This window comes from Dermacentor silvarum, chromosome 2, assembly GCF_013339745.2.
Source record: "Dermacentor silvarum isolate Dsil-2018 chromosome 2, BIME_Dsil_1.4, whole genome shotgun sequence".
NCBI lineage: Eukaryota > Metazoa > Arthropoda > Arachnida > Ixodida > Ixodidae > Dermacentor > Dermacentor silvarum.
In genome coordinates, this window is record NC_051155.1 from 231,664,280 (window position 1) to 231,688,498 (window position 24,219).

At 45.5% G+C, this 24,219-nt stretch overlaps 1 protein-coding gene across 1 annotated transcript in view; it reads right to left on the reverse strand.

The window, feature by feature from the left end:
* Positions 1–24,219, reverse strand: part of LOC119442866 (Down syndrome cell adhesion molecule-like protein 1 homolog) — a 180,104-nt gene that overhangs the window by 22,966 nt on the left and 132,919 nt on the right. Inside the window, exons 7-11 of the mRNA XM_037707910.2 lie at positions 22,450–22,605; positions 14,966–15,094; positions 12,847–13,079; positions 11,117–11,225; positions 4,802–4,879 (exon numbers count right to left, since the gene is read on the reverse strand). Coding sequence (XP_037563838.1) covers positions 4,802–4,879; positions 11,117–11,225; positions 12,847–13,079; positions 14,966–15,094; positions 22,450–22,605 — 705 coding nt within the window. The remainder of the gene's footprint in view (positions 1–4,801; positions 4,880–11,116; positions 11,226–12,846; positions 13,080–14,965; positions 15,095–22,449; positions 22,606–24,219) is intronic.

Here is a 24,219-nt window from a genome sequence, read left to right on the forward strand (position 1 = left end):
TGCTTCACAGAGATATGTTTCCAATTCCCGCGACAAATACAGTGTTGAGGATCACGCCAGCTCAGCGACAAATGATCTCGTTTTGTTCTCGCAAAGATGCCCGGGTGTTCTCTTTTGAGTTCCCGTATAACGGCCCTTGGATTTTGGCTCAAGGTGACTTGAAGGTTGCCGACAACGGGAGCTAAAAGCATTTCATGCTTAAAATGAGCCATATCACACAGAATTAACGAAGCACCAAATCTGCTGCAATTAAAGTAAAAGCCCGATTAGTACACGGAGCCGTGTCCTCTTAAAGGGAGGTATTCGCTCATCTATAGGCCCATCGTAGAGTTCATGACACGGGTCATAGCCAAGCTCAAGTGAAATGAATAATTTACTGGAATAAATAATTAGATTCTAATGGTCGTCAATTCACAATATTGTAAATCGACAGTCCTCAGAATCCTGCTGAACTGCATGCAGAACACGCTAACCACGTTGAATCAAATGCGAACAGACCGTAACGAGCCAACACTCGAGTCCAGAGCCACCATTATGGCAGCCAGTCTTCAGATCTACTGGTATATCGCGCTCAGCTCACGAAAGAGGAATATAACAACGACACCCACGCAGTGAGGCATATGCAATACATTCGGCTCTGCTGCAGAGATCGATCACGGTGCAAGACACGCGCCACGATCGCTATATACAGTAACCATGAAATCGGAAGTCCGAGCAACGTCGATTCTCGTTTCCACGGGAAACCACGGGCGGAAGGAAACCGGCGGGCTATATCGCCCCACGTCGCATTGTGTAAGCAAAACACTGGAAGCCGGCAACAAAGGGGTAGCGAATCGGCCACTATTTGATACAGCGCGCCAGCGAGACAACTCCGCGCGGCGTCCGTCCCTCTATCGCGAGACCCGCCGACTCGAAGCAACCACCGGCACTATGACGACGACTCAATCTTCGCGTCATCTGAAAAGGCGCCAATCGGCGCGGCAAGAAAGCTTTTCCTCTCACCCCGACTCTGTTGTACTTCGGGGAAGCGCGCGCACGCTCGTGCTCGTGCCTCACATTGCAAGCGCTGGAGCGGGAGTGGGAACTGCTTCTTCCGCAGCAGGAAAAGAAAAAAGTGAAATGGAAAGATGTGTTGGAGGAGGGGGGTGGGGGGCGAGAAGCTAGCTCGTCCGTCACGTGACGTCGGGGACGCATCAATCTGAAGCCAGGGAGGCAAAACCCATCGAAGCTGAAACCCACCTCGGTGCCGCGGGGCGAAAGCCATCGAACTGGAAGCAACGCTAGCGGACGGGGAAAGGAGGATCGCGGGGCGCGGAGCGCGGGTCAAGCCAACCGGAAACTCCCCTTCCCCGCCACCTCCTCGCCCAACTTCCCTAGCAGCCAGCAGAGCTGCTGTGCGCTCCTTCCTTCCGCAGAAGCATCACTCTGTTCCTCGTAGCGCGCGTATCTGGCTTCCCTGTCCTGCTGGCCTTGTGCACGGGCCGAGCTTCTCGCCACTGGCAGCCGGAAGCGCCTGTGGTTCGCTGCAGTGGCCACGAGTTACTCTCCGGCAGGCTTTGCAGATAGTTATAATTGAGTCAACTCCCCCACCACCACTCCGGTCGCAACCGCAATTCGTCTTCGCGGCCCTTCTCACCTCCCGACTACCACTAACCCCCCTCGTTATGACGAACGATGCTGGTAAATTTTTGCTTTTCTTATTTTATAAGTGTTACATTTTACGAATGTTCTGGCGCTCTCAATCTGTGCTTTCAATATGCGCAAATAAAACGCTTATTTCTCAAGACGGTTGTCGTCCGGCTTGCTTATATCTGTTTATTGTATGCGTCATCACCTCAGTTGCTTCAAATCATGGAGTGTTGGCTCCTCTTTTTCCCAGACGCATACCATACCTTACGCCTCGGTGGGTACACATCCATGAACCGACGCTGGATACTAGTATATCGTTCTGAAAGTAAGGTATTTTTTTCATCCTCTCGCGATGACTTATCGGCAGCATCTATACTTTATTCCGGGATGTTCAAGGTTGATTTAAGCCATCCATTATCATACTAATTAAAATTCACGGTGTTCTCAACACAGACCATGAACTGCCGTGGCATCCCTCATAAAGATTCCTCGTCAGGCAACTCTTTTAAACATTTCTGTGTTGACCTAAAGACATGGCTAAACAAATTTTGCACGCCGCTAGAGTACAACCATGTCGTGTTCTTTTCCCATTGCATAAGGTGGTTTCTGAAGTACTGTATGTTGCTGCCCTACATAAAGTTATGCACAAAGACAGACTTAATAATGGTTCCATTAGATGCACGTCTTTACGACTCCAGCAATATCAATACATCATGGCAATATATTTTTTCTTCTTAGTTTTCTTCAGTACACTAATGAAAACGTTTAAGAAATCTTGGGTCACCCAGACATGCTATCGTCTTATTAAAGTAGAATATATATATATATATATATATATATATATATATATATATATATATATATAATAGGATTAAAAAAGAAAAGAAGATGCCCAAGACAAGGATATTTGCCGCAAAGGAAACGATTGACATGACCATGCACAATAACACGAACAATATCGCAATTTACGCTATCGAATCACACAGGCAGTTGGGAAACTTTTTTCAGATGCTTAAGAAGGAACTTTTGAAAAGTTTGCTACGTAAAAGCAACGGCAGATTATACCCGCGGCGGTGGCTCAGTCAGCTAAGGCTGATTGCGCTGCTGAGCACGAGATCGCTGGAATTGAATATCGGCCGAGGCGGCCGCATTACGATGGAGGCGAAATGCAAAAACGCCCGTGTGCTTGCGTTGTACAGTGCACGTTAAAGAGTCCCAGGTGGTCAAAATTAATCCGGAGCCCTCCACTACGGCGCGCCGCATAATCAGAACTGGTTTCGGCACGTAAAATCCCATAAAGAAGAAGAACAACGGCAGATTAACCTTACAGAAACCTTTGTCATAGTGGGAATCAAAGGCTTCCACAAAGTAGTTCCAAGGCCAATTCATATATCCCGGTAGTTCTGTTCTGCGACCATAAGTATCCGTTTTTGAACTTGATGCCGCGACGCGCCAACGTCCATCTGGCCGCTATAGTCACCTATCGGCCTTACGTGCGACTGATCAGCCACGCGACCATAGAAAATTTTGGGTCGAGCGGCTGCCGGCCCGATAAACTCTGTCACCGCGTGCATCCCCCACTAGGTGCTTCCTGCGCCGACAGCACTATCTGGGCCATTAGTCACAAGTTGCTCGTGCGACCGAAAGCCACCGTCGAGGTGCTGTTTCAGCTGTTACCTGCTGTACGATGTGACGCGCTGCAGCGCATTCTACAGCGCTAAATGGCTAAACGGCTTGCCCGTGGCCAATACGTCAGGTTGACATCCGCAGCAAGGGTCTTGCCTTCTCTCTCTCTTTTTTTTCATTGTGCAGACAGCGCCGCAGTGGCAGGGGGACGGTTGACGACAAAGACAACGCAAGGTTCAACAATTATACAACGCGAGCAGATGGAAACGGGTGATACAGACAACGCAGCGCCTGAGGAGTGCACATCGAGTTGTCCTGTTGTCGGCGCTGCTTGTATAATGCTTATAGTGAACGAATTAGCCACTTTCCAGACATTTATAGTTTGTTTAATTCTTGCGGACTTGGGTGCTGCTCAGATACTTGAGTCGAACCTCTGCTGCTCTTAACGCGTTCATTTTTTCTCCGCACGCTAGAACCATATCTCGTTAAGCATCCAGGTTGTCTTTTCGCTGTTTCTCTCGCTTTCTTTCTGCGCTCTTCTTCATGTTCTGTATTTCCATTTGTTGTTTTCACAACAACGTCCGCAATGTACTTTGTACTCATTTCGAGGTAGTTGTCAATCGTCATCGACGTTTTTATTAATATTTTTTTTCAGTTGTGCTACTGGTACAGGTACAGGTATTTGCATTAGTCGCAAAGAAAGAAAGAAAGAAAGAAAGAAAGAAAGAAAGAAAGAAAGAAAGAAAGAAAGAAAGAAAAGAAAGAGAGAGAGAGAGAAAGAAAGAAATATACAGATCTCCTGTACTATGGGAATCGATGTTACGCGAAGAAGTATTTCGCAGGGAGCTGGCTATTCAGCATCTTTGGGGGTTCTTCAAAGCGTTACCGGATGAGCTAGCGTGTTTGTGTAAATCAAGCAAGCAAATGTGTTAGACGAGAGGAGCAAGCTGGCGATGAGGTTAGTATGACGGCGACGGCAAAGGAACAATTTTGATTTTTTTTCTTTTTCTTTTCTTTCGTAAGAAAACGTTACAACTTGTTCTTTATTTAGTTGAAAGTGTTGCGCATATACAAGAGGCGTTTAAGGCACGAGAAGAAACGCCCGATCGGGTGCCCGTCTTGGACAACCTTGTTAATTTAGAAACGCTTCTAACGCGGGCTCCACCATAAACATGATAGTGGCGGTGTGTGTTATTGCTTGTTCCGCCCAACAGGCAGCAAAGGAAAAAAAACGATCCTGGCCTAATGGTTAGAGCATCGTGCTGCTGTGCTGATAGACCGAAGTTCGTTCCCACAGTCGGACATGTGTTGAGGCCCGAAACGAGGTGGAACAGCAACTACCTACCGTAAGATGCCTGGAAAAACCCAGAGAATGCTTCACATTAAAAGGAAGAAAGAAACCAAGCGCATTTCCTACTCCGGAGAAGTGTTGGGGCCAAGCCTATAAAAAACATCAAAATGACGTGGCTTTCTTTGTTGTTTCTAAATTTGCCGTCTCCTACTGCTCTGGCGTTGCCAGCGTTAGTTCAGTTTGGCAGCGGATTACCTTGACTTTTTCCTGACGAAGACGTAGTCGTCGAAATTTCGGTCGATGGCTCCGTTTTCCCCAGCGGTGCCTCGATTTCTGCGACATGAAAGAGGAGTAAGAAAAAGAAAGAGTGAGAAAAGGTATTAAGTTCTATTTCAGAGGCGTCTCCTGTACCCCTCACCACACCATGATGCACGCGCACACACGCACAGTATAAATGAAATAAAAAATACACTTTAGAAAAAACTGCAGAGCGAATTTCTCGAGCAAGAATGAACCCATACGGGTGTATTTTTGTTCATTCCTTATTGGGGAAAATATATCCACGAAAACGTAGTTACGTTTGTGCGAATGCTAGGAATAACCAGCAATAAAAAATAGAAAGATGTAAAAGTCTATAGATATAAAAAGTGGGTACTCTAGATTGGTGAAACCTGAATGCCCCCACTCAGGGTGAGTTATTTGTGGTTTCTGTTTGCGCACGGAGTACATTACATGAGACAATACAGAGAGGCAGTGGAGAACACGAAAGGAAAGTAATGTTTTAGGTACGCCCGGAAGCTCGTGGAGGTCTCCATCGCCCATCCCTGTATAAAAAGAAAAAGAAACACCGAGAGACAGCGCCGCAACGTTGAAAAGACACTCAAACCACTAATACACGGGACGCGCAAATTACTGAAAGAACTAAACTGAATAAGACACGCCGCGAGCATCAAAAATAAGAAATGTGTGTGCATTGAAGTGAGTGCAAGCGAAGAAGCCCCACTAATGTGCATGAGAGCAGTTCTTGTAGCTCCTGCTGCAGGCAGCAGCTAAGACAGGAAAGGGAGGAGGGGTTAGGGAGGAAGAAGGTGAACGAGCAAGAAACCCCCCAGCAGAAGGGCAGGGGTATTGTCAATATTAAGGCGAGGCTAAGAAGTCATTAGCACTCAATTCTGGTAGAGTGGCAGAGTTTAACGTGTACGCGCTGCTGTATTCGCTGCGGAGCTCAATCATTATCGTCATCGAGATATGTGTTAAAACAGGAAAAAAATGTTAATATATCCCTCGCGAGAAATTACCGGCGCGGTAAATACATAAAGATACTTTCCACTGATGTTCGTCGAGTTCTTTCATCTCTGGGAGCCCCGAAATATCTAGTTCGTGTCAGTAATGAATTCTCTCATCCATAACCTTTAACTGCCTCTCGAGAAGTCAACTGCAATATTTAGGTTCTGTCCTTATCACCGACTTCCAAGTCTCACTGTGGGATTAGAGCATAATGAAAAACTTGCTTTCGTGTATTATGGCGCTAGAAGATGTGCTTTACATACGAAATAAAATTCTAAAATTTTCTGTTGCGACCTGCTTCTACCCGTCGTCAGGGTTGTTTCCACACATTGTGTGCTTCGCTAATCATTTTCATACGCTTCCCTTCGCGCAGTGATATTTTACTTCCATAGTCTTGTTTTCTTTTCCTTTCTTTCTTTCTTTTTCCTTGTCTCTTATTTCTCATGAGCAACATGTGCAGGTACTTTTGCGAATAAGTCAGCTGTGCTACAGATGCCTTTCAGTGCTTTCTATAATTGCTTTCGAAACTGCGAACTCTTGTTGATTATACTTTTCAGCCTAAGTGGCACTTTGAATAATTGAGAACGAATAAAAGCATTTTGCAAGAACATGCCAAACACGATGTTCTTTTTGCAGTCAACTGTTTCTCTCCTTTTCTAGTGTGGCTACGTGCGTGCCTTCACACGCAAGTGTGTGTGAGGAAGATATGCGATAACAACGAGCAATAACAGAAACCTTGTGTCTCCTTGGTAGACGCCCATCTCAAACAAAACGCTTCTTCCTATCTAAGAATGTCATGCAGATGGTTTAGTTATAATATTGATAACATGAGCGTCCATTCATTATTCAACATCCATTTCCAACCCCAGATTGTTCTTTGGGATGATCAAAGTGGAATGTTGCCGCGACTTTATCAAAAATTCAAACAGCAGTCTGATCAGTGCATAATATTTTTTAAATTATTTATCGTCTGTTCTTTTGTGTAATAATAAGGAGTTCATATTATTTCGCTTAACTAGCACATATGAAGTCATGAGGCACTGCGTAGAAAGGATCGAAAGCTTATCGACAACAATATTCTCACTGTCTTCTTATCAAATTTGATTTTATTACACCTGGGACGACATATAATTTCGTTGACGTGGCTATATTAGGTACTGTAGAATGTAGAATTCGCTTGCTGCCTTCATTACGAATATAGAACACTTTATTTCTCTGCTTTCCTCACGTAAGAATGGACTATGCTTTCCTTCAAACAAGCTCAGCTCTGTCTCTTACTCTCTTAATGATGAAGCGAAATTGATGATTACATTGCTGTGGGACAAGCCTTTGTAAATGGCGTGCGGATTAACGAGGGTAACAAGGGATACCGAAGGGCTCTATTTTTCGTTAATTACAACCACAACAGCAGTCGATTTAGCGAGAGTAATCTCCAGCTCCATGGTCTTCGAAAATTCCACAATAGCCCGATACATTTCCCTGGTATTTGTATCCAGTTGATGCAACCAATTATGACATTTGACTAGCGTGCACAGTTGAAAGGATGAAGGGCAGAAAAAAAAGTCATCTTTCTTATTTTATGCACAGAAGTAAGTATAGCAGCTTTAGCAGACCGGCCAAATTTCGAAAGAGATGTATCCCTTGCACCTTCGGATAGTTAATTTTCCGGCCTTTTCTTACGGCTAGTGACTTCGGGTCTTCGCGCAGACCAGGGCGTATCAATCTCAAATCACTTGCCTTCCACTTCAATAAGTTTCTGGCCCCGGCTGAATATTAAGAGGCAAAGTGGCCCAAATTTGGCTCATATGACGAGTAAGGTTGAGAGGCCAGCGAGCGCGCGAGCGGGCGAGAAAGGGAGAGAGAGCATCGAGGAGGCAGCAGATTACTTGGGCAAGAGCACGGTTACAGACACGAGCGAAGCAGTACCTTGCGCTCGAAAAACCAGCTAATAATCCGGGCCGTGAAGGGAGGGCATAGGGGAGGAGGTGGGGGGTGAAGCAAAGGAGCTCATCCCCTCGGAAAGCACTTCTTCTTCGAGGGGGCGGCCTAAACGCTCATCAGGCGTCAAGCACCGCGGTACCACTGCGCGAGGCGTCGTTATTGGGGAGCGCGGCCGCCACTCCGCCCGAACCCTTTCCTTACCACTCTCTCCGCCATTTTCGTACACAAACAAGATTAAAGCAAGCGAACGAGCAAGAAGAGACGAAAGCGCTAAAAAAAAAAAAAGATACGGCAGCAGCGGCGGCGTCGAGTTCGCAGGGGAGCAAGCAGCGTTGCCCGCGGCCATCAGCTGGGCGCATATGAACGCTTTAGGAAACCATCGGGCGGGGAGTTCACAACCCCGTAGTAGTCGCACTGGAAAGGCGGGGGGAAGGCGCGAGTTAGCCGGAAAAGGGGAGTTGGCCCGGAGGGAGAGGGGAAATTGGGAAGGCCCCGTGGAAGGTCGAGAGAGGTGCGAGGAAGAGCGCTTGTGGAGGAGGGAGAAACGGGGCGCGCAGACGCTCTTCCATAATCACACCGCACGATGCAGAGAGAGTGCAGCGGCCTCTGGCGACGGAGCGAGCGCTAATATCGCGAGCGTACTTTACGATCTCGCGGGGCTTTACTGCTGATGTGATTATTTACGAGGGCACGGCGCCGCTTGGAGCTGCTCTTCACTGACGGGGAGGATCACCCGGCGTTGTAAACGAGACCGTATTATTTACGCCTGAGACGGTGCGACCGTCCTCTTCCTGCTCGAGTTCCTCTTCTACGCTCTTCGTGTCCTCTCTTCTTTTTATCGCTATGTCTGCCAGATGAATGTTTTTTTAACGACGAAGGCACTGACCTTGGTGAGAATATTCTCTGTAAATAATGAGATAGAAAGCAGAACGCAGCTGGCCTGGGTTCACCGCTTAGTAGCACTTCAAAATTTGTAATCACGTTTGCAACTTGTCATTGCGCCGATGTAACTGCTGTATGCTCCCTATTAGTCATTCGGATTAAGATAACTTGCTGTTTGGCAAGTACCCTGAAAGAAATTCTACGTTCAATAAAGAGATGCGAATATCCTGAATGCAAAAGAGAAACATTACAAAAGGGCAAAGGTCCTTTTCGCTAAGTATAGCATCATGAAGAGATGCCTGGCTATTGCATTGGAAGCACAAACATATCTCATCGGAGCAGTGGCGCAGCATAGGTTCACTATGCAAGTTTAATCAAAAGGAAAAAAATCACGTTAGTTGGCCAAGAAGTGCCGAAACGGTAGACTGTTTCCGCATACAAATATAAAGCAACGCAGCCCAGCGAGATATCACAAAGCAATGTAGTTCAAATACTGAGGGAAGTTAGCCATGAAGTAAGTAGTCAGGCAACTCCACAGGTGAGCAAGAATGTATCCATATTTTAGAAGGTACAGAAAGATTCAGTCTTTACAGTGAATTCCTTATTTAGAACTATATATTCAATACACGGTGTTTGTTTAAGTCATCTGGGGACGGCAAGTGACTAATGTTGATGTGTTTTGCTGATCTCCGCTCTTTAGAACCTCTGAGACTCGGGTACTGCTAGTATTTGTTGCGCCTAATTACACACCTCTTTTTTCCAAATTTCCTCATTTTGGTGCAGACATCTGCAAATTTCATTACTTCTGGGCACTATAGCGTGCAGTCAGCGCACGAATGTGAAGTCATACGCACACTTACTACTATGCGGCGTGAAAGCCACAATTCATCGCGAACACCATCGTGAACCGAAACGGCTATTGGAATGAGCCCATAACAGCTTTCGCTGTAAAACTACTCCTGGCGATGTCGTCACCACGCGTTGCCTAGCAACCACTTCGCGGAGCGGCGTGTGCTTCGCCTCCTCTCCGTGCCATGCACATGTTGCCTTGACATGGGACGTTAAGGAGAGGGAAGGAGAGCATGCACGCGGCGCGCGCTATGCTCGCGAGAGAGAAATAGAAAATGAGAGCGAGAGAGAGAGAGAGAGAAATTGTAGCAGCACCAACGAGGCAACGCGCAGAGCTGCTGCCGACGCCGTGCGCGTTACTTAGCCAAGCCTAGTAAAACCTGGAAGAAGCTAGGTCGATCACCAGCTCTTCTGTTTACTCCAGCCTTGAACCACTAGTGCAAGCTGCCCACATTTTAAAAAAAATGAAAATCCAAAATCTTCAAAATTATTTTACATTGACCCGTCCGTTAAATTCAAAATCCCGCGCTCATTGGATACTAAGAAATCTTTTAAAACGCTAGATCAGCGTTTGCTGCTAGACTCCGCTATCACAAAACACTTTCGGCTAAAAATTTGCTACGCTGTTAGTCTGGAGTGCACTTGTGGCCACGCGGGCGGAGGCATACATCTGTTACAAGAATGTCAGCAGCACAAAACTGAGAGATGTTTGGTACGTCATCTAATGGCATCGAACCGCGTTCCATGGCCAGCATATGCATTACAAAGGCGAGCGTTAGTGGCCCTTCAGAGATTTCTGGAAGCGAGCGATAACTTCCGAAAATATTGAGCGGAGCTTCTATCATCTATTTCAAGCTGACTTAATGAGCTTCATCTGACCTGACTTTACGTTCTATACTCTGCATGACTTCATGTGCATTCTTGTGACCTGACTTTGTATTTTTTTCTTGGCCTGTGTTTAGTTGAATTATATAGCTGGACTTTACGTTTCAGTGATCTTGAAGTGAAACTTTTGGTGAGCTCTCTGTAGTGTCCTCATGTGACGACATAAACAAATTTGACTTGACTTTAGGAGCGAGTTTGTTTGACTTATGTGATTTGGCTTGAAATTTGAGCGTGTTCGATGTGAATTTTCGGTTCTTGCAGGTTTTTATTGGACATAATTTTATGTAAAGATGAGTTGCTGGCACCCACTTATGGGCGCAAACATCTCCTAAACATCATATATATTTTCAAAAGTACCACGTTGCCAACTTCATGAAGTAATATACAAAATTATTTTATGAAGGCTGATTTAGCTGCTCATATATAATCTGATCTGGCATCACTGACAACACATCTGGCTCAGAAGTAATCACTTTGAGCATTGATGGTTGCTCATGCAATGCTACCATAAAAAATATATATAATGCTAGGTACCACTGTTATGACTCGAAAAAGCTGTATTACGGAGCCAAGTTTAACGCCATCTCATTGCTTTCTTCACTAAACGTGCCGGTAGTGTGTGCATTAAAAATAACCGTGGTAAATTTATTTTGCAATGTGTTGCTTTGAAAGCCTACGCCTATGCAAGCTTTTGGTTACGTTTTGGCAAAATGCACCGTTACTCACCGTGAAGCTGTATCTTGCCTTCTGTTTTATCAAGAGCGTTTTGTGCCATACAGTGGTAAGTGCCGTAGTCTTCTCTCCGCAGGTTTTTGATGGACAACTTCATGTATACCTAAAGGAAGCAATAAAGTTATGTTAAGATATTCCAAGAAAATAAATGTCAAAGGTGTTCTAATTAACCAGGCACTCAACAGCTTAAAATCTTAAGTAATGATTCACCTATGCCAGTAGAGAAACATTTGAAACACACTGCGAGTCTTAATTTGCTTCTTCTGGTGTACTTGAGAAGCGGTGCGTGGCCGAATACAGAACAGTTTGACTGCTAGCTTTTATTCTCCGTAGGCACTCATCTCAGTTCCATGAGCTGAAATTAAAAACAACACAAAACAGGGTGCCCAATGTTTGCTTCTTTGAATGACATGTTCTACCCTTGTAACAGTTAATTGCTTGCAGTTGCAAAAGTGCATGAATGTCATATCCGATTTGTTCATCGTTCGACTATGCAATACAACAGCTCCATAACAAACTCGATGGCACAAATGTAGAAAACTTATCGTGATGGCTGTTGTAGGTCAGCCTCCCCAAAGCACACTTCGCAATAAATTTCGTGCATTGGACAAACAAAAACAGTGTTCTCGATAGGGTCTCGCATGTCGAAGTTTTTATATCCACTAAATATGACGATGAGTGGTATGTAACTATATAAGTGCTTGTATATGCCTTGTCAACAACGCCGCAGGATACTTTTGAAGGTAAAAACAACCGGCCTTCTGCAAAATTTATGTGGCTGACTTACCTGCAAGGACGAATTAGGGACTATACTCGTTGGATTTGTGCATTCACATTGGTCCTTTCGGTGTATCGATCTCAGATCTTTCAGCGCACATCACAGCCTGCATCCGCATTAACATGATACTAGGAGAGTATTGATAACATGTTCTTCCCTTTAGGACGACGAAAGCAATTAGCGAGCTCGAGCTGATGCGGCATCGCTTACAGAACAAGCAGAAAACCAAAGAACCACTAATAAGGCTTGAAAGGAAAAGTGCTCATTCAACTGGACTTTCCAATTTTGATTTTCATGAAACTTCCTCTATCTTGCTTATTTGTGCGGAACTCTTTTACAAATGAGGGTTTCTCTGGTAACATATCACTTCAACGTGATATACCTGTATGAGTTAAAATATGAGCCAGGCCCCTTCATTTCTCTCGTGCTTTCACACGGAGTGCTCAATATATCCAAGAACGTCCTGAGCTGGAACTATTTAATGCAAATATGCAAAAACACAGAATAGACGCTTACAGCAGACTAGTGAGACAGAGAGAGAGAAAGCTTTTAACGAAAGACAGAGTGGTTAGCCGACTTCTATTTGCGGAACATGCTACTTTGCAAGTAATAAGGGATACAGCCAGTTTTTTCAACAAAACCTTATATAAGGCAAAATAAGCGAACTGAAATTACGCGCTGCCGTGCACGCGAATCATCCATGAAAGCAAAAATTGACGTGCATGCGTACACGATCTAATGCATATCCGCTTCATCAGACGGTGAGATTCACCGAGGTTTACTTGACATTCTATATGTAAACAAGCGAACAGAGTATGCTCTGATAACAAACTGCAAATGACTTCTTTTTCCCTCCTTTCACTTGTATATACTTATCGAGCCAAGTAATCACTACTAGACTATTTTTGAACGCCGCTCTACTAGTTAGTCAGCGATGGCCCCATACCTTCAAACCTGTCCGTGTGATGTAAGCCTCGTGCCTTTTGGACTTCTTCTGCTTGGTCCGCGAGTCGTTTGATGTGGCCAACGTGATGTTAGTGACTGCGGTGTCTAGGCGATTAGAGCTACGGAACCAGAAGTTTTCTGAAGGCGGATGGGCTTCCGTATGGCATTCCAGGACCACGTTTGAACCCAGGGGTGCGCCCACGAATTGGTTGGGCACCCAGATCATAGGTGTGACTGACAAATAGAGAGGAAAGACAGCGTTAAAGCACAGCGGTCTTTCGTAAAGAAATGCTTGAGCCATATTAAGCAGCAAGTCTCACAAGCTTTCCTTCTCAATTTTTTTAGATGCGAAGCAGCTTATGGCGGGGGCTCTGTCCGTCTCTCCCGCGGCGTCCCACATCCCCACAGCGCATGCGCATCCCCTCCGCGTCACTCTCCTCTCCTACGTTCCCCCCTTTCTCTCCTCTAGGACTCCTCTACTGTACGGAGTGGCGCCCGCGTGCCACACCCCCACAGCGCATGCGCGTCCCCTCCCCCTCTCTCTTCTCTCCTACGCTCCCCCCCTTTCTCTCCTCTAGGAATCCGGAGCGGCGCGCACGACAGGTGGTGCGACAGCTGCAATACTCCGCTGGGGCCGCCACGGTAGTTCCGCGGTATGAAAATGACAGAGCGCGCGCGCCTCATTCTCAGCGCCGCGATGAGCGCTCGGGCCGCTGCCGCGAAACCATCTCCCGCTCAAGCTAACCATCTCCCCGCTGCTTCGCATCCACACATGGTTCCCTTTAGCGGGAGATGGAGTAATTTTTTTCTGCTTTCGGAGTTGCGATTGTTGCTGTTACTGATATTCTGCAAATGGAGATGTGACTATAGAGCAACCTTACACTAATACTATTTAGGAGCCTAGTAGCAGAGCACGAGAGACAAAGAGCAGTGGACGACATAATGTCGGGATATTGTCTCCCATTGTCTTTCATCTCTTGTGCACTGCTTCTAGGTTGATATGAGGCGTCTCAACTCGTCCAGCTGTGCAATCCTTCTGCAGTCGCAATACTACGTGTCCATCTTGGATCTTCCCATCTTTAACGTTGCAGGAAGCGCATGTACGTATCTGAAGAAGTTCGTTTCGTCATCTATACAGGATAACAGCCACGAAGCTAACGCCGAGGCTTGATAAACATCTATTCTCAATGCGTAAATTAGAGCCATTAGAGTAACCTAAACGATACATGAATTGGTTGATCCATGATTTCGCAGGGACAAGCACAAGTAAACAGGCCCAATGGGTGTCTTGAATTCATAAAAAGCCGCCGGTCGAAGCAAAAGCCTAATTAAGCCTCCCACTTGAGGAAATTTCGTTCACTTGAACAATGTACACGATGCTGTTGGGTGGTTATGACAGAGGATCACAAACCGCTACGTCTCTTGTAGCCCAGCGACCAAAAAACAAGTAGCCTGCACAATTAAAGGCGTCAACATCTCCTAAATACCATATAATAAAGAAAACTAAAGGGATTTAGTTTATCATTTAACCACAACTGAGCCAGACAAATGCGATTAAATAACTACGAAAGAAGGCGTTTCATGACAGTAGTGTGATTGTTTAATAAAGCTGCAATTCGAAGTAAAACAAGACAAGCGATGTGTTGCTATGACTATTAAGTAAATCAGATCGCCCGTTGCTATTGGAGAACTAGACTGACACTGCCAGCGTAATAACCAAAAGCGTCACACACATACACTTATAGAAAGACAGAGCGAAATAAGAGGCCAAAGGGAGGGAGGTTAAGAGGAAAACAAAAATCCGGTTTGCTACCCTACACTGGGAAAAGAGGCAAGGGGAGATTGAAAGATGGAAAGGAAAGTGGAGAAATGAATCGCATGCGTCACAGAAACATAACAGGTGCTCGCGGTATTTGCTTGCGCGGCTAGCTCTAAACACTGAACTAAGATTACTATGCGCAACCCGTTATTGCTAGTACGGTGTTGTTGTGTTGCAGTTCTGGTCCAAGACTACAGTTGGGGCAGTTGCGATACCCGCGGAGTCACTGTTTTCCTTGTGTATTTCTCTTTGTTATTAAACAATACATTTCTCCTCCGCAAAGAAGGACATGGAGACTTACAGGTGACTTCGAGGAATATGCGTCGACTTATGGATGGCGGCACTCCGTTGGATGCGAGGCAGAGGTAAGCGCCCATGTGAGAACGGGAGACCCTCTTGAAGAACAGCTCCTGTCCTCTGTAGACTGTCACTACAGTAATAGAAGAAAAGTGTACCAAGATATGAGCAGCAATTCTGCAGAAGCCGACAGATGCATTTCTTGTCTTTCAGCTTGAGCTGTCTACGTTCGGGGAGGAAGACAAAATAAAAAAAAGAAAACGCCTGTCTCGTTCGGCCTCGAAATAAAGCCTTGGGACAATCTAGTCTGCCAGCAGTGATCTCAGTGCATGACTTGACGTTTAGGAAATAACTGTGTCAGCGCTTCGATTCAACATGCTTCTGTAACCTAACCTGCGGTAAAGTCACCGAGATCATTTCTTCTAAAAGAAACTATTAGGATACCTGATATAATCTGTCTCAGAGACGTATTGTCTCTGCCTTCATCGGCGTGTGGCGTATAACCTTTTTCTGTGTCGGTGACAAGGCACATTGCCTGACGAGTAATGCAAGGCTCTACACGTCAAGTCAAGCAATAACTGTTTTTTTTTTCACCCTGACGTCCCGAAAGAGGTGTATGTCGAGGCACGGCGCCGGTCGTGTGCCGAGAACGAGCATCTGAGGCGGCAGAGCGCGCTTTGTAGACCACTGCGTTTTACAAATCTCCCAGTGCCCCCCCCCCCCCCCCCCTCTTCATACAAAGCCACAAGAAATAAGGTAATAAAAGAAAGACGGAATCCGTGACGCACAAAGAAAAAAGGAAAGCCTCGAGTGAGTAAGGAGAGCTGCGTGTTCTTGCCTTGTTGTTCCGCAAAACTGCAGGGTGGTACAACCTAATGGGTGCCAAGCAAAAATGGCAGGCGTCGGTTTTGTTCCCGGGGGTGCCGCGAACCGAAAACCACCGGTCAGCGGTCGGCGGCGCGCAATATAACTTGTGCTCAAACGGGCGCTAAAACGTATCGCGCCTGCCCCACAATCAGCGGACCCCATTACTCTTCATTAAAGGCCTATCGTCCGAACAGGGTCCGAGATATAAAAAGGCGGTAGCCCGGACGGGGGGTGTTAACCGGGGTGCGCGAGGAGCATCCTTGACCACGGCGGCAGTCTGGTCGCCGAAGGCGACGTCTCTTATTCCGGACACGTCCCGGCTTTCCTTCAGGGTGACCGCTAGCTCAGTCGTCGCTGCTGGCGCTTCGCGCGGGCCTGAGATCCAGCTACCCTGGCTTCTCTCTATGGGGCTGTATATTGCCGGGCAGAACCAGGCGGTCCGAGAGTTGATGAAGATTTGTTCGCCGGTGGCACATTCGTCACGCCTTCCGTTCGTAACAGCGCGCGTCCACGGGATAGTACTTTGACAAACGTTCATTGTCTCGAACATAAAAAGAAATCGAAAATAAAAGACAAGTCTTAACTCTTTTTTTCAAGCCAGGTGCTTGGGCTTAACTCTTTTTCTCTTTATCCTGCCCGTCGTTGTTACAGCTTCAAAATTGAGTTCGCGAACGAAGGACAACCGTGCTGAAATTCTCAAAGCGGCCGTGCGAAAAGTGTTGCGACAGCGGGGCTGTCAAGCTACCCACGTGACGCAAGCGTCTCGCACTTATCGCCTTTGCGTGTGAGCTGGCTGCAACAGGCGGGTTTATTCTTTTAGTGAATGTACGCAGCGGAAAGCTGCAACGTGAAACTGCATTCAAAACCTTGAGAAGATTCAGGTTTTGCACCAAATCAAGTGCCGGCTCCAGCAGTAGCCCCACTGACTTACGCGCTAAAGTGACGTGATGCGAAGTTGCGCTTGATATCTCTCTAGCAAAAATCGCTTCCCCCGAGCTGTAACATGCATCGACTTCATAACAGCCCAATTTTCTGAACGTTCTCGCTTTAATTAACTCCAACTTGTGCTCTTCGACTTGAGCTTCAAGTGGTGCCCAAACATGGGCCCAGAGTTTTGCTTTAACCCTTCATCGACGCTATGCTATAGGCTAAAAACAAAAGTGCCAGAGTGTTTGCGATCACTAAGTGTTGGCACTGTGTGTAGCTCAACAACGTACATACATGCAAGATCCATAGATAAGTACACCCTTCCGCATTTTTTAGGTATATCGCGCGAGCGTCCATCACTGCGTCATTCTAAGCGTCTTTAAGCGGACATAATCAGCGAGACCGGCCGAAGTACTCTAAAGTGCACTAAGCACTCTCCTGTGCAAGAATCGTCTAATGCGATCTTCTCTTCAGGACGACGTACGACCATATTATAGTGTTCTCGCGCGATATGGTTAAAAATGCAGGAGGCTGTACATAGGTACGCATTTTTTTAATTTTCTCATACCTTTATATGAAAAGGCGTAGCCGGCTCGAATTAAAGGCGGCAATATCTCCTATGTACCATATAATAATTTAAAAAAAAGGTTCATAGGTAGTCACGCACCTATAGTTTGATCTTCTTTTACAGAATTCAGAATAATGCAACTGGGCCAATGCTAATACTGCACGCATTTCTTTTCTTTTTAAAGCAAATCAGACCTAAATATTCTCCCGGGCCACTTTCAGTGTGGTTCTCTGGTATGTATCATAAATGACATCGTCGCAATGATCTGTGCTAGCGGGACCACTTAGAGAGAGAGAGAGAGAGAAAAAAAAGATAATAGACTATTGCAATTTATAACACATTTGATACTCACCTATTCGTTGTCACGATACTTAAAAGTGACTATTCTCATTACATTCTCAAGGAGATGTAAGCTTTCTCTCATTCATTTGCACCGCACCGAAAAGCTCTGCTTACAAGAACCAGACGCGCGAACGGTTAGTGATATCTGTGACGATGCGAAAAATCTCTCACGCTCGGAGTAGCTACTAATATGAGTGGGGTTCAAAGTGTCATGGTATCGGACTTTAAAGAATTCTGTATAATATAAACTTTATAAAGCCAGTGTGCGAGTTATTTTGCGCTACCTGAAAAGAAATGAATTACTGAGGCAGCTAATGCAAAGAAACGGCCGTAATGACTAACTGCTTATCGCTAAAACGTAAAACTTGATTTGTTCTTTGAAAATTATTGAAATTGATGCTCACAGTGTTGAAAACATACGAAGGGAAGCTAATGAGAACTCCCGAAAAGTATTTGGCACCCCCCTTCCCCACATAAGCAGTCAGCGACAAAGGCACAACGCTTTGCGATGTAACATGTGGTGAGCTGTTTGCAGGTCGAATCATGTTTGCGCGCTTCATTTCACGCTTTCCACAAAGAAAAGCGTACCAACTTAGTCTGCAAAAAACCTTAGTAAAGCTAAGAAATACAAAAGAAAAGAACGTCCGCGTTTTCTCCTCATGTACTGTAGGTTTGAAATTCAGCTAAGAGGCTGCAGGCTTCGGGGCTCTGGAGTCAATTATGTTTCCTGATATTCCGTGTCGCCTTCCTAAGTTCTCATTTCCAGAAGCCCTCGTCTCTACCATAAACCCTACACCAACTGAGGGCTCAAGATTTTTGGTGCCTTTTCATAACACGAACAAGTTCAAAAAAAGGCACACGGAACGCAGCTTAGCCCTTCTGCGCGATATACAATTTAAAAACGAATTCCCGATACGAACCCCATGAGCACCTGCTCGAAAACTTCGTAGCTAGTTTGGAATGCGTGGGAGAAAAAAAAAAGCCAACAGGAGAACAAAATGTAGAGTTCCCGGTTTTTGCCTAATCGAATAAGTAGAAAAAAGAATGTGCGTGTAGAACCAAAAGTACACACTTTGATGAAAATGTGCGAAAAAAGAAAGAAGGAAGGTACCTCATCCACTCGTCTCAGCAATAGAAAGACACGGGGTAAAGGAAAGAGAAAAAAATAGTATAGGTGTAACTCCAGCAGAAGCAGAAAAGTACAAGGCCGAACAAATAGGGAGCAAAAATAATCGCGAGGGGGCGAAGAGCGCCGAATCAAAAGCTATGTAGGAATCAGCGTACGAGGACGTTTCCACTCGAACTGTTCCGAGTGGGACGTCTTGCCCGGCGAATCCAATAAAATGACGTGATGACGGACACGCTTCTCTTCATTGCTGTCTCATCTGAAAGGTTATTTTCGTATATTAGTGTCCAAAAGCTTTTTTTTTTCAATTGGCGCCCTTAGTTTATTTTTGTACATTCTCTCACCCCATAGTCCCTCTATCTGTTTTTTGTCCCTTCCTCCCTGCCTGCGTTCCTTACCATGTGTTGGGCCTCGCCCTCGGAATCTCGCCATCCACTTCCCTTGAAGTGTCTTCGTCTTTTACGTCCCTTCTTTTTATTTTGCTTACTCTTTCACTTCCGGCTGAACTATGTCTTCCGTCTCCTCGCATCGACAGCGACACCGTCATAGGCCTCGCTTGCCTACTCGCACATTCGGACTCTTTTTTCATCCATTTGCCATGTGCCATTTGCGACGCTTTGAGTTCACCGCTTAGCAGTTGCTGTCGCATCATCCGTGTATATATTTGCTTGTTGCATCTTTCTGTGGGACGGCGCGTACCCTTAACGCATACTTGCTTCTGTGAGTTCCGCTCTTGCCGCCTCGCTTGTTACCCTTCGCACGCCCGCCCTGATCTCGCGAAGAACGCCGAAAATAAAAGGGGGAAAAAAAGGAAAGAGAAGAGAAGAAAAAGAAAGAACGAAAAGTCCGGCGGTGCTCTGACATAAAACGGAACCCCCGCGAGAACTTTCTTTTTGGCCGAATGTTCAAGAGGAATCCTGGAAAGTATTATGAAAATGCCAGCTGTCAAAGAATGGGAATCTGGAATATAGCTGGCACTAATACAAGGGGCAATCGATTTGCGATGCGCCTTATAGGCGCTGCCTTTTCGTTCGTGCGTTAAGTTTTTAGGCCCACATTGAAGCTCTAAGACTACCTGCAGAGAACTTGTGTTCTTTTAACGGCTGTGCGAGTATGGAATATGGGTAAAAGTCTCGTGCACGCCCTTTGAGCCTGTTTGTACTCATTGTTACCTATGTAACGATCTCCTTGATATTTCAACCTTTGAGAAATACGCTAAATGGACCATTTTCTAAACTACTTTATCATTTGTTCTGGCAAACTCCCACCGCTTAGAGTACACTGGTCGTACTAAAACAATAGTTTTGACTTCTGAGTCCATGTAAATTTTTCTCTTAGGCTGCCAAAAATACAAGGTATTGAAGAAACGTGCTTACAAATTTTCTCTTCTTCATCGGCACGAAAAAAAGAATTGACCGCAAAGAGAACGCATGTTATCAAATTGCACTCGGCGTCTAGATAATAAAAATCAATTTCTGCCCGCGCTTTACAGCAGTGAACACAAAAACAACGCAACGGTAAATAGCAAGGATAGAAACAATTTAGGCCGACTGAATGCTGCTCGAAAACTCAATTCTTTCTTTTTATCAACGGGTGGCAGAAGCACGCCGACATTCGGGCAACGAGAAATGCCACATTGGCAATGCTAAGGCATGTTTTGCTCAGAATTACCGCTATTTTCTGCCGTACACCAAGTCACCAGGAGAAAAAGTAAACGTGCCGAGAAGTGCGTCTGTTTGGTCTTGTTGGTTCGACATCATGACAAATCGTAACGCAAAAGAAACATGGATTGACAGAATAAAAAAAAGAAACGACAGTCAGCACTGGTTTGTCGTCTGACGCTATTTTCCCTTGTCTGTTTGTGTTCTTCTGCGCTACGATTTGTCATGGGGGTGAGAAGAACGGACGAAGCAACCATAAATTGCAAGTACAATATGAATACATGATTTCTCTTTGTGGTCCTTTCTTCTTTCTCCACAACAAAAGAGACAAAAGCCGTAAGCCTGTTTCTTCAGCACCGTGACTGCTCAACTGCTTAAGATAAAAGCTAATAACAAAATCTTGTTGCCAGCTTTAGAAACAAGAAAAGAAAAAGAAAAAAGTTGTCGTTGTTATTTCCGTACGAATACGTGTACCTACGTATACGTCCACAATACAAGACCTACGGGCTTGAAGAAAAATCGCTTATGAAGGTCTTTTATGTGGCCAGGTGTCCCCATTTTGCCAACGTACTCAAAGGTGTGTGGAAGAGCGTCTAGAAAGAACCATGGTAAAGACGACAGTCCCCTGTCAATAATGAAAAACAAAGTTACATGGATTAAAAGAGAAGCAGTCGGGAAGGCAAAGTAATGCAACCTTAATGCACGTACTTCATATCAGGTGTCTTTATTATTATTCCTCGACTTATTCTCTCCATCTCCGACCTGCGTAATATCGCTTTTTTGTGCTAACAATTTATATTATAATTATCCTGGGTTACGCAGTGCGTGTCTGCTTGCTGCATAAAGTATACTCATTCCGTTTTCTCCTTTTTACTCTGCGTATACAATGTCAACATCGTACCTCGAGTGCCTTTGTCATCTTTTTTTTTTTTTTTTGTGCTACCATGGATAAATCGAATAACCTGGCTAATATTGTTGTAACCAAGCGCGACTACGTGAAATCATTAGGCTGTATATGTGAATTATATGGTATTTCATATAATTTTCTCAAGATATTCATGCATTGCTACAGTTCTTCTTTCTGGGGTTTTACGTGGTGAAACCAGTTCTGATTATGAGGCACGCCGTAGTGGAGGGCTCCGGATTAATTTTGACCGCCTGGGGTTCTATAACGTGCACTAAAACGCAAGCACACGGGCATTTTTGCATTTCGCCTCCATCGAAATGCGGTCGCTGCGGCCGGGATTCGATCCCGCGACCTCGTGCTCAACAGCGCAACGCCTTAGCTAACTGAGCAACCGCGGCGGGTGCATTGCTACAGTTCATCACGCGTTGACGATTTTCGTGTTACCATTACTCTTTCCACGTTATGTAGATAGAGGAATACTCGTTAATAAAAATTTTATATCGTATAAAAGTACTCACATACCACATATAACAAGTATACATTAGTCTTACATCATCACATGATATATCATACAGAACACACTAATCTATTCGTTGTATGTATGTGTCATACGAGATTTTTTTTTATTGGGAGATGTTTACCTGATGGCACGCCTAGCATAGTAATTCAGGTTGATGCGACGATAAACGAAATAATACGCGCAGAACATACGGCGAGCACATAACACACACCAAAAAACACAACCAGAAATAATGTATTTCGTTGAGAGCAGTGTCTGGTACAGAAGTTATAAAAAGCCTTCATAGCGCCGGACCTTATGTAAGAACATTGTTGAAGCCATTACGAACATGACAGATAATTATGACGATAGTGGTGATCATATGAATGAGGAGGATCTCGTTGTTGTTGTTGTTGTTGTTGTTGTTGTTGTTGTTGTTGTTGTTGTTGTTGTTGTTGTTGTTGTTGTTGTTGTTGTTGTTGTTGTTGTTGTTGTTGTTGTTGTTGTTGTTGTTGTTGTTGTTGTTGTTGTTGTTGTGCTACGGTGAACACCCGCGAGTCGTGTGATTTAAGCAGAATGCACGCAGCGTACCTTTCTGGTCGGCGACGCGAAATGGCTGCGCGTCTTCTCTCCGCCAGGAGACCTTGGGTTCGGGGTTGCCGCTCGCCTCGCAGCGGAAACTCACGTTACTGTTCTCACGTGCTGTCAAGTTCCGGGGTCCAAAGGAATCCACGAAATAAGGCGCCACTGTTCCCGACCACCCGCGGGACGATGCACGTGGAAACAAGATGAGGGAGAGAGAGAGAAAAAAAAGGAGGAAAGATACAATGAGCTCCTTGTATAATGGCTAGCTTTCAGCAGCTCAGTCTAACACAAAGGATTCAAGTTTACCCAGCCTCAAGAAGTCCCATCGTAAAGCTAGTGGCGGCTTGGGGGAACGTAGGCAACACGTCCACGTTGCCTGTGTAACACTCACGAATAGCGAGGACGTTATAGTGTCGTTGCCAAATTCGGAATGGTATAAGAGGAAGCATAGGTTGTGCATACTCCTCCATATAGGTATAGAAACGGTCTCTAAGGCGTATTAAAGGACCCATCTATATCAACTTGATTCACGGGACGTGACACCTCAACACGGTGCAGCGCACGGTATTCGGCCCTTGTAGATGATAACGGGTGTGAGCTGTCTGGAAAGCGCCTTCAGCGGAACGGCGGAAACAAGAGATTCTATGGCCTTTCATAACACGCGTTTGTTGGAGCCCGCTACTGTATTTGCTTGATACCTACCAGCAACTGTTAACAATTTTCCAGGTTGGGCGAGCAGAACGGGACCATACTGCATGCGTCATGGTCGTAAAGCAAGCTTTTAGATGGCCCAGTGGCACCAGTATCGTTGTCAATAGATTAAGCCCTCCTCCAAAAGCCTCCCTCCTCCTGTTAGTGGTTTTACTGGGCAAGATAGCTATCTAACAGCTCGCCATGGACAACGCACACACACTTGGGCTATCTAACCTGCAAATTCGACAGTTTTCCCAACGAAAGGAAGCCCAAGTGAAAGAACTTGGAACTCCGGGACATTTTATTAATTATTTTAGAAAACGCCCGCATTGTTAAGGCAGCATGAATTTCGTGCATGAAAATGCCACATAGGTGCACGAAAAGCCGCAATTAGTACTTTGCGAGCAAATCGCATGCTATTGGCCGTCGGGAACATGAGTACACAGAAGCGCCTGGTTTCTTCGTAATACAGTCGCAAACACAATACGGTCCTGGAAACTGTTGTTTAGGAGCTTTGTGAGCGATTATCTCCTCTCGTCTCGACGAGTAGATGGACAGACCAAGGGGAAGAGAGATAGAACGAGACTGCATGTCTGTGAAACGAACGCTTTTCCGGCGGCCTGTGATTGGTGAACGGGACTTCCGCAGCTGTCACTACTGAGCGCAGCACTGCTGTCATGGACGGACCAGTGCGAGGCCAGAACTGATAACGCAAAAGAAGTTTAGAGCATGGGGCATCAGCGCCACTAGATAACACAACACAGGCGTTTGAAGTTATGACGCCAGCGAAGTTGTTGTCGGATCCGCTGCAAAACACACTGCGACAGAAACGCGACAAAGGTCGCTGCTCGCTTTCCTGCGTTCATGTCCATAGAAAGTTAAACAGCGTGTTTTCAGACAAAGAACTCTAACAAGCACAGTTTATTAAAGCTTGTCAGGGCGCAAGCAATAAACCAACACATTGACCAACTGTCTTTCAGGTCGTCCACGGTGTTTAATGATACTCAACGAAAGAAATGTGAAAGTGGCCCAAAAGTATTCATAATGCTTTTCGAAACACAGTGATACTCTTAGCATATCTAT